The sequence below is a fragment of the Porites lutea genome, chromosome 2, assembly GCF_958299795.1.
Source record: "Porites lutea chromosome 2, jaPorLute2.1, whole genome shotgun sequence".
Lineage (NCBI taxonomy): Eukaryota > Metazoa > Cnidaria > Anthozoa > Scleractinia > Poritidae > Porites > Porites lutea.
Window position 1 is genome coordinate 4,687,711 of NC_133202.1, and position 10,821 is coordinate 4,698,531.

At 41.8% G+C, this 10,821-nt stretch overlaps 2 protein-coding genes across 2 annotated transcripts in view; both read right to left on the reverse strand.

Moving 5' to 3' along the window:
• The window catches only part of LOC140927487 (uncharacterized), a 3,465-nt gene extending 1,405 nt beyond the window's left edge, over window positions 1–2,060 (reverse strand). The window contains exon 1 of the mRNA XM_073377148.1: window positions 1–2,060. This exon is cut by the window's left edge and continues 24 nt beyond it. Coding sequence (XP_073233249.1) covers window positions 1–1,484 — 1,484 coding nt within the window. The 5' untranslated portion in view covers window positions 1,485–2,060.
• Window positions 2,061–2,194: 134 nt separating this feature from the next.
• Window positions 2,195–9,367, reverse strand: LOC140927486 (uncharacterized). The gene is made up of 3 exons (XM_073377147.1): window positions 6,160–9,367; window positions 4,784–4,939; window positions 2,195–3,320 (listed from the first exon to the last, which is right to left on the reverse strand). Exons 1-3 carry the CDS (start codon window positions 8,946–8,948, stop codon window positions 2,837–2,839), a joined length of 3,429 nt encoding a protein of 1,142 aa, XP_073233248.1. The 5' UTR covers window positions 8,949–9,367; the 3' UTR covers window positions 2,195–2,836.
• Between the last annotated feature and the right edge of the window lie 1,454 nt (window positions 9,368–10,821).

Here is a 10,821-nt window from a genome sequence, read left to right on the forward strand (position 1 = left end):
TGAAATGTATTCGCTCTTGGCTTTTGAGGCTCAATATCTCCACCCTGTTGGAAGGACGTTGTTCTCGCTCTCTGAGGTTCAGATGTATTGGGATAACGAAGCACTCGTCTTCTGAATACCGGTGATCCACTTGGCGAGCCCGGTCGTAGCACTAAGGGGGACTTAGGGCGTGGAGTCGGGGACTTGGGGCAAGCCGGATGCGTCGGAGACCGGGGTCGGAGAAGGGGACTTCCGGGTCTATCTGGGTTAAGCAGGGATGGAACAAGTTTCCGGCCCATGCGCGGAGAACTCATTGGAGATGAAGTTGGTGTGTTGACCCTTGGGAGCCTTTCATCGGACTGTTTGGTTTCTGCAGCAGCTTTACCGCTAAGTGGTCTTATTTCTTCCACGGTTATGAGTTTGGACCTTGCAGAAAGAGGCCTGTCTGTGGTGTGAAGAGATTTGCTAGCTCTCAATGGCATATGTAGCTTGAGCTGAGAACGTGAACTTTTCACCTTTTCGGACGAAACGCGCGTTAATAATCTCTCATTCAAGTCTTTCTTGTCTTCTCTTGATTGCCCAACTTCACTTGCCGTTTGGTCTGGTCTTGTCTGTTTGCTAGTGTCGTTAAATGTTAAATTTTCCGCCGTTTCATTTGGTAAAAACTCGTCGTCGTCTGTAGATTTTGTGGTGACTATCATTTCGACCTCCTCTGTCTCCCCATCCTCCTGATTGATATTTGGGCACTCGGGAGATCTGTCCTCCGCATCGTCATTTTCCGTGGATTCCCGAACTTTTATTTCTACGTATTTGGCAAGTTGGTCCACCAGTTCCGGTTGGTTGCTACTTGTTACAATATCCACTGGTGTGACACCGCTTCGATCGACCCTCGAGAGGAGCGAAGAGCCGCCATTCATGAATATCGCCGCCGCGCACGAAAAATTCCCGCCTATCATAGCAGCGTGTAAAAGCGTACGGCCGCTGCACTCGACTGCTTGCTCGATGTCAACTTTCACTTCCCCATTCAGCAAGCTCTGAAATAACTGGCTGTCGCCTTTCTGTGCTGCTATGAAGGCGGCAACAAACGCTCTTTCTTCCATGGAAATTTGATTCATTTTAATAGCGATCCGTTTGAGTATTTGACGATTGTCTCTTTTCATACACCTATCCACGAACCTCTGCCACCATGGAGGAATACTCAGTTCAAACGTCATCGAGTCTTCAACATCTGTGTCAATGTCCGCCATCATTTGCTCGTCCTTGAGTTCAATAGTATTGTTTTGTCCTTGGATGTATACAAGTGTAAATAAATCAGACGGCACTCCACTATTCACTTCAACAGTCATTTTCACATCACGCACGATCGACGAGCGTTTTGCTTGAAAATTTGCGATTTCTCCTGTGGGTAAATTGACATGAACTTGGAAACCTTCAGGGTCTTCTTTTGTACTGTTTTTCTCCAAACCACTGCCTTTTATTAGGTCTTCCATGCTGCTGGCCGGCATTGGGTAAGATTTTATGACTGTCGCTTTTGGCCACAAGTCAATGAGAGGTCAGGTTACTTTAGAGAGATCTGGTTTTTTTTATCACCAGACGGTGCATATAACCATGTCATTTGAAACTCAGCGACGATCGTTGTGTTATTTTATAAGGCCGCTTCTATGACGCATGAAATGATGACCAATTTTCACATTCAACCTCCACGCAAGCATTACAATGCACTGCAAAGGATTATTTATATTGCTCGAATCCAAAACGAAAAATTTACAGGCTCCGTCGGGTCTTTTGTCAGAGCAAAAGCTGTGTTATCTATATGCACAGTGAGGGCCGTTATGTTCCCTATGTTGAAATGTGATCACCAGCATTTTTTCTAGTAGTTTACTGTATTATCTAAAAACAAAAATCATCACCCTAGTAAAATGTCCCTAGAGGTTCCAAGCAGTTTTATTTTAAAAGCGTCTTTTTTGTCTGATCCCAAGTGATATTAATCCAACGCTTTTTTAAACGTGATTAATTACAAAACAACAAAGGTTGTCTGCGCAAATCATTTGAGGATGCAAATTCCACTAACAACAAGGCTCTTAGTATTTTATAAACCATGTAGGTTTCTCGTGTACTTATTGTTAAGTGTCGTCGTCAATTAGTAATCAGCAAAGCGCGTCTAGCAAAAACGTTCTTTCACCGATGCAAAAATAACTGACAGACTTCTTAGGACTCTTGGAAACTTTAAACACGTTTATTAATAAAACCTCTCAGTGTGTATCTTGATAAACTACTTATTGATATTTGTGTTTCTAGTGTTAATTAATCGCTTTTGTTTGACAACCACTGGTGATGTTAAGACTCGCTTGGGTTCATAATTGGGATATCGTGAATGGCTTAACTATTATTCAGTAGTAGTTCATGGTCGTTTAAGGCCACCAACGGTGAGGCAAACGGTAAATCCAGTACATTTACTATAAAATAACAATCGGCTACACAAACAGATTGTGTGGCTGCCCTGTGGTTGTTCAAACGTTGGATAACGCTATCCACTGGATAAATCACTATCCAGCGGATAAGTATTAGGAAAACCAATTGCGCTATCCATTGGATAAAGATTTATCCACCTATGAGCAACTGGGGCCTGGAGCAAACCTGTTACTGGACCTAATATATTATAACACTGACCCGAAATCATTGAGTTTTGTGTTCTCGTTTTGACAGCGCATTAGAAGAACAGACATATGATGGATGAGTTTAAATGGAAATTAAAATTCTCGGGGAAATGTGCGTCTACGCAAAAGTAGAGTTTGAATGCTGTCCACCAGCAAAAAGCAAAAAAGCCCTTAAAATGGGATATCTTTTCTAGATCTCCTTAAACTCTCTTATTTATATTTTTATGCGCCTTTTGAAACTTTATCTTCGCTTTTCTTTTCAACATTTCTTCCTGTTCCAAGGCCTCTAAATCCTTTTTCAGCAGCCATTCTTCATGTTTTTTTGACTTCTGCCACTGTCTCTCATGTTCAAACTCTCCTTTGTGATCTTGCTGGCTCCGTACGGCAGCAGTCACGGGCCTCATTCTCTCGGCCGAGGCCTCCTTTCTGTCAAGCCACTCGGTAAAAGACATCCGGGAATTACCATGTCTAGCGGTCTGCGGTCGTTTATTTTCGCTCCACGCGAAAAGGCGCACATTTTGCTCGTATAGTTCGTGTTTCGTGTACTGTGTAGCCGTATTCTCGCTGCTTTTACCAGGAAGTGAACCTGAACGCGCCTTTGTTCTCCACTCGTTCCATGGTAGGCTTTCACGTGGCTTATCGCGAAGCTCTAATCTTGCGCGAAGCTGTGGACTGACACCAAACCTGTGAATGTTGAAGCAACCAAGTCATGGTCAGCAAATGATAATTAAGCGCAGGTAAGAGACGCTGCAAAAGGCTATTATGGACCTTACGAATATACGACGGCGACAGCAACGGAATCGTTGTAGCCTGCGAAAACAGCCGTTTCCCCTCGCTACTCGCCACTGGGGACGTTTCGCGAGGAGGGACGTATTATGTAAACATTGATTACGTCATCAGTATGGAAATTCTGTCCGTGAGTCGCAGACGTTCCTCCTCACGAAACGTCCCCAGCGGCGAGGAGCGAGGAGAAACGGCTGTTTTCGCGGGCTAGAAACGTTGAAAAAAGAAATACGTCTAGGCTATTGGTTACACTGCATACCGGATAGCTTTTGGTGACTCTCCATTTTAGAGATCGGCGCGGCGAAGCTTAGTCTGCTACACAGCCGTTTTTAGTGTCGTCACGCGAAACGACACGCTTCGCCTAGTCTGCTACTTTTGACAGCGCGTTAGAAGGATAGACATATGATGGATGTGTTTAAATGGAAATTAAAATTCTCGGGAAAATGTGCGTCCACGCAAAAGTAGAGTTTGAATGCTTGAAATTATTTCGCGTGACGACACTAAAAACGGCTGTGTAGCAGACTAGGCGAAGCTTTGCTACGTTCATTGAAATGGCGCCAAAATCACCGTTTTTTCTGTGTGAACAGAATCCCTATCTGGTATGGTTTTCATGCCAACGCAAAATCTATTCGTTATGGTGTGCATTTTCGACCAGTTGGAAATTCGTACATTTAGGTGTTTCGTTCACACGAAATCACCCTTAAAGTACGAAAATTTAGACGCTTAGCCGCCGTTCAAAGCTCCGTGTGAACAGCGCTAAAATATTGAACGGTTTCTGTACGAGGAGTCCGGTTAATTAGTTTTAGTATGATTTTTAGAGTAGTTTTAGTAGACAGTATTTTTATTAGTTGGTTATAGTTTTTTAGTAGACAGTGTATTTTATTTAGGATATCTCTTTTATATTGTTAAGTTTTTATCGTTGTAATAACAATGAATGATTTTTTCAGGCGGCCGAAAATTCGTCTGTTGTCATGTGAACGTACCCTTAGTGAGCAAAACAACAACTCTGCGTGCATCACACTTTATTGTAAATTTCCTAACCGTCCCTTACTATTGAGGCGTTAAATCTGACCGTCTCTTACTCGTAAAAGGGAATGGTAAGGAGATCAATTTTACTATCTTTGTCTGAATTTGGATGCCGTTCCGGCTCTTCAGCTCCAACCTAAAATCCCATCTTTTAACTAACGTTATCGGATCGTAAGGTCCCTCTTTACCCGGCTGCCAAACAAACGAAAGGAAAGGTTGTCCGGTTTGTACGACTTATGAATGAATTTGCTGTTCTTGTCACATGGTGTCTGAAGTGGCACCCAAAAGCGTTTACTTTAAAGACTGAAAGGCGTTATAACGATTATATTGATCATTACCCTTGTTCTTCAATCTCCTCCACCTGTACAGAGCCTTTTCTCGTCCTGAAAATTGGCTGGTTCTGGTTAAAGTTGAAGGGACTGTCTGGAACACTTTTTCTCCTCTGTTTCACTGGTAAACTTGTGGTGTTAATGGTACAAGCAATTTCAACTTCACTATGAAAAAGAAGAAAAAAGAAAATGGTATTCCAATCAGTTGTGTGCTTTTTCAACTTCTAAAGTTGTTACATACCTTCGAAGATATTTCTTTGTCAATTATTACCGCTTGAGACGTTTCGCCCCATGTTTATTAGCAGAAATCCTCGGTTTGCAAATGTCGTGATTCGTTCTCTCAAGCTTATCGACTTCAACATCATCCCATTTCCCCCTTCAGTCAAATCGCTATAATTCGTCGTTTGCAGCTGCGAGAACGACAATACACAACATTTCAGATAAAAAGATGTCTATTTTGATCTTATATATAGAAGAATTAATCGCATTTATATTATACACCTAAACTTCCGAAAATTTGAAAACGGTGGCAAATGGTACGGAAAGTTACCGGGAAAATTTCCAGAAAGTGCGAGAACCGTTGAATTTCTGAGATGCGAATTATTCAACCGAAAGTTCTGAAAATTCTGGGAGCAAAGTTTAATGGAAAGAAAAGTTCCGGGAAGAAATTTTTGAAAATTTGGGTATATCACGCGAATCGGAAATTTTGAAAAGTGCAGTGTTCTATTCGCTACTGGAAGTTGCCGAAAATTCTGATCTGATGCAAAATATGCAAATTGTACCAAAAAAGTAAGATTTCTACTGAGCATTTTTGTGCAAATTTGCGGCCTAACCAGCGTATCTGAATAACTTTGTCCTCAGTTAAAACCAAAAAATGGATGACTGAAGACTACACATGAATATTGATATCACTCTTGTAAAAATTCTAGTATGAGCCAATAAAATTGTTGAAATGATCTTCACTGAGACACTCGAGTCAGTCGAGTGTAAATCTTCGTCCGCCATTTTGGATTTTCTTTACAAAAACTGCTGACCTGGAAGCCCGGATGCATGCCGATTTGCGCCCATGATCTGCCACAGTGGGTGGGGGAGGATCTGGCTCCTTTTTCACTGGAAGTTCATAAATTATCCATCAAAACATTGTGAAATATGGAAAAAAGGCCAAAAAAAATATCTCAGAATTGGTAGGAAACTAGAGAAATTGCTCAGAATTCAAAAAGGTGGTCGAAATACGAGAAGTTGCCAAAAAGTTGTCGGGCAACGAGCTAGCGCGTGACTTTTCACGATATCCCTCAAATGAAGAGCTTCCCTACAGGCTATTCTGAACATCCCTGGAACATTGCTTGACTGAGATAGACAGAGGATATTTTACACCCAGCTCTTACCTTCTTCTCTCTGAAGGTAACTCCGGCACTGACGACACAGAGTCCTCACTGCACATAGACCCTGAACGTGATCTACCAAGTGGCGGATGAGGAGCTTTGATGTTGACATTCACTTGAGAAGTTTCACTGGCTTCTATCTTGATGACAGGCAGTTTAATCCTTTTCTCTGGTGGCAAAGGCAAACGCCTTCGTCTTCCCGTCTTTGTTAAGTTGCCGATAGGAGCGACTGTCTCTTTGACCACTTTTTCTTGGTCGCTGCCTGATGATTCCTCTCCACTTACGGAAGAAATGCTTTTCCTTGCACGACCCTCCAGCAGAGGGCCACTGTTGGAGCATCTTTGAGCTGTTCTTATTGATATTCTGTCACTAGTTCTTGGCACCTGTGAAGATGGTCCTTTTATACTATCATCTACCGAGGACTGTTCTTTCATTGAAAACCTCTCCCCGCTATAAGCCACTGGAACGTCTGAAGTGATATCTCCTTGGTTCATTAACAAAGCACAGAAATTGTTTTCAGCCCCAGAGGGTTTATTCTCTCCATTTTCTTCACTTTCCATGTCAGTGATATCTTTGGTTTCATCTTCATCGTCGTCCATATTTCTGCTCATCAATTTAATGAGGTTCGGTCTTTCTGTTGCAGACTTCCTTCTTCTTTGTTCCATATAAGCCTGCTTCCTTCGAAACGCCCTCCGCAACAATTTGGGAGAGCGTCCAGTGTCCGATTCTTCGCCCGACAAAGCAGCTTTGTCCGCTTCATGTGCTTGTTCCTGCCAAATCTTTAGCACGTATTTTGCAGCAGGAGATTCATCTTCAAATAGTTCCGCCGACTGATTGGGTCCCTCAGTGTGCTTTTGAAAATTAACGCTACGGTGATCTTCCTCTTTCCTTTCAAAATTAACTCTAGTATCGCACCCAGTTACGCTTGGCTCTTGCATTCCACTTGACATGTCCTCAACTGAATTACGCTCAAGATTATTACCACTACTGTCTGAACTTTTTCCTTCAGGAGTTCTATTTGGATTGTTGTCATAATTTTCTTCCTTATCACCACATCCCTCATTGTTCTGCGTAGCAGTTTCAAGTTCTGTGAGGTTGGGCCTTTCTACCTTGGACCGTTTCCTTCTTTGCTCAATTATCGACTTTTTTCGAAGTTGAGCTCTTCTTAGTGGTTTAGAAGAGTGACTGGCGTCGGATTGATCGTGAATGGACGACGAAACCGCTGACCTAGTCTCTTCATCTTGCCGCATACTTATAACGGCACCACACGTGCTGGTGTCACTTTCTTTCTCACACGACTCTGTAATTTGTTTCTCGTCATCACGTGATTCTGTCTGTTCACATTCTTGTGCTTCTTTCGCAATGCTATCCGAACGCATTTTCGCAAGTTCATCTAAATTTGGCCTTTCTGTGGTAGATCGCTTTCTTCTTTGCTCAAGAAAAACCAGTTTTCTTTGCTGCGCTCGCCTGCAAGGCTTAGACCAGCGGCTGGTTTCCGAATCGCGATCACCGGAAGTGTCAACCAGCGATATTGACTGATTGTTACTATCATTTGCAATTGCATGAGTTTCTGTTTGCTCTCCTAAATTTAGCTGTTGTTTAGTACGTTCTGACTGCGTTGTGGCCGCATTTGATTGTACAAATAAATCTTCATTCAATAACAACTTGGTGACATCTTTTCTGACGCTCTGGTTGCAACTGCTGTAGTACCCTGTATCAGTATTCATCCCAGAACCCTGTCCACTGAAGCTTAACCCAATAAGACTATCGCCGATGTCTTCTTGCTTTCCCTCAGCCTCACCAGAAGTGACAACCAACAACTTTTCACCTACATTGGCGTCATTGTTCTCACTGTTTACTCTGCCAACTGAAGAATGTTCTTGATTAGAGTTGTTGACCAAAAATTCATTTTCACTGTAATACTTCCTTGCAGCTTCATCATGGTGTATGTTGAGTTCTTGAAGGTTGGTAATTAAATTTTCACGTGATTTCGAAAGGTCTTCATGGTCACTACTTTCTTCTTTATCGGTACGAGTAAACTCGATGTTTTCCTCAAGGTTGTCCCAGTAACGGTTGGCGAAGCCGGAATGGTTAGCCTCGCGACGATGTAACTCAAGATAGACGTTCAAAAATTTAACCATGCTCCCTTCTTCGCCGTACAATTTTTGGGCCATTTTTACCGGAGTCTCTCCTGCATTGTCAGCCGCTTCCAACAGAGCGTTTCCTCCGTTCATTAAAACATTTGCAACGCAACTCGTACTCCCTCCAGAAACTGCAGCGTGAAGCAAATTTCTACCGCTCAGTTTAGTTTTGCTGTGGAGGTTAATCTTTTTTCCCACGAACGCCGCAAACATAAGATTGTGATTTCCTTGTACGGCCGCGATAAAAGCTGCTGTAAAACTGCGTTCTTCCCGCGAAACCTGACTCATCTTCACGTAGATTCGCTTTTTGACTTGTTGTGTATCGCCTTTGTAACACGTGCTAACAAATTTTTGCCACCATTGTGGTACTGTCACTCTCAAAGTGCAGCCATCCGATATATCAAGGCTTGATAAAGTGCTGTCGTTACTAAGGTCTCTGCCTTGAAGTTGTATAAGCTGCAAGTCAGATGGTACACCGCACAGGAGCTCACACTCATTCTTGATTTTCCGTATATCTGTGTTTTCTCCCAAACTTAGCGTTAGGGTCTTCCCTTCCGGTGTCAGTATATCGATTGATCTATTGGCTTCACTGTTCTTATCCCCACACTCCATTTTTGTTTGGTTCCAGCTATCTTCTTTAGAACAAACCATTGATTTGCTGAAGTCTCCTTACCAACCGTCGTTTTGTTAAGGGTATGTCGTAAGCTAATTGGATTTACACTCGTCCTATTAAGAAGTTTATCCCTCTGTCTTCACACAATCTGTTGTTATTACCTCTTTGCCAAATCACTAGAAAGCCGTAACGTTACTGAGTTCTACGTCAAACAGCTGGCGATCCTTCAAGCTGACTTGTAATCAAAACTGTTTTTGTTGTTAACACCTAGAGGTGACAAGCAATTCACAGTTTAACAACTCATTAAAAATAGCCAGTTTCGATTTCGATATCTATAGATGCTCACTTCCTTCTGTACCCGTCGGTCAGACAGTTGGCTGAGTGGGCTCTTAAATGAGGGATGAAAATCTACTTCAAGTCGAGACGATTTCGTCTGTAACTGACTTCTTAGATGGTAAGCTGCAGCGTCTGAGTGGGGGTGTTAACCGTTTTAACGTCTTTAACCGTTGATGATCGCTAAATGATGAATTAGTGATTGACTATGAATTGCTGCAGGTAAAATAAATGAGTCTGATATTGGAACATGTAGTTTTAAACCGGTGCTGCGTGACTTGAATCAGGCCACACTGAAATGGCGTGCAGTGAATGCTTGAGTGTTCAACCGCGACATTTATTCACAATCAAAAACAATTGTAGGAAAGAATATAGATTGTATTGTTTTCTGTGACAGTAGCTGTCATAGGAAGGCTCTCTAAGTAATGCGCGCATTGTGTGAGAGAGGTAAGTTTATCCAAAATCGCGATTAGCATTAACATAAAACAAAGAAAAACATTTTGAGCAAGCTCTAACGTTTGCTTCTCGAGCAGGAAAAGACGTGGGTGTTTCCTAATAAACATTTTAAGAAGTAAGACACTTTTACAAAAAAGTAAAATTCAGTGTGGGTTTGTTGTTTTCTACGCTGTTTGTATTACTAAGTAATTCCTTTTACATCTGTCCATTACAGTAAGTTTTCTTTAATGAATGGTTGCAACTTGAAAACGTTAGACTTACTTTTTCAAGTTACGTTATCGTATCCAGGGCATCAAAATAATCTTTCCATTGAATCACTTATCCCCTTAAAGTTGCAGGTGCCGCTCAAGCAGGAGAGAAAAAATCTTTTACAAACTTATGACATGAATTCCCGCGACAGTGCCTCAAGTTTTCTTTGTTGTTTCTGGTCTGTTTTCTTTACTTCCATAGTTTTATTGTTAACGACGTTGGAAACAAAACCAATATTTTTGGGGTTTAGTTGATCAGCATACTATTCAAGAGGAAAAAAAAAGGGCAGAGGGCTTTTTTCCGTTCATTATGTAACTTGCGTACACTTTGCACCGAAAACTAAACCACAGTTTCCGATTCTTCTCAAGGAAAACCACCGTGATTGTGTTTGAAATTACATAATCTGCCTCTTTCAGCTTCATCGCCTTCCTTTACAAGAGCTCTTACAAAAATATTATTCCCTTTTCGTCCACAATCTCGGGCACTACATTGTCATCTTCCGTTTATTATGCTGCTACAAAGTTGCTTAGAATATTGTCGCAAGAGATGACAAACGCAACATTTTGACTCATTTGTTTTTGTTTCTTAGGAATGTTGTCAAAAGAGTCCTCAAGTATTCATCACAAAAACTGACGTGTCGAACGCCACGACCCCTTTCGCATAAATTACTTTGCCAAGCACTCTTTGTTACTTGCACTAAATGAAACGAAACGATTTAATAGTGTTCAAGTTCGACCTTTGCAGTTACTCAAAATAGAAAAGACGTTTCTCTGCTGAAATATTAAATTAATGTTAATGTTCGTGCTTGGTGAGCCATGGCAAAGCATATGAGGAACAGACTGCCGTTAATTAATTAGAGAGTTTAACAATGTA

Coding starts and splice junctions, on each gene's coding strand:
- LOC140927486 (XM_073377147.1), bottom strand. CDS start 8,948: ATGGTTTGTTCTAAAGAAGATAGCTGGAACCAAACAAAAATGGAGTGT. Junction 4,940..6,159: donor TTACCTTCAGAGAGAAGAAG/GTAAGAGCTGGG, acceptor TCTTTTTCATAG/TGAAGTTGAAATTGCTTGTA. Junction 3,321..4,783: donor GAGGAGATTGAAGAACAAGG/GTAATGATCAAT, acceptor CAACATTCACAG/GTTTGGTGTCAGTCCACAGC.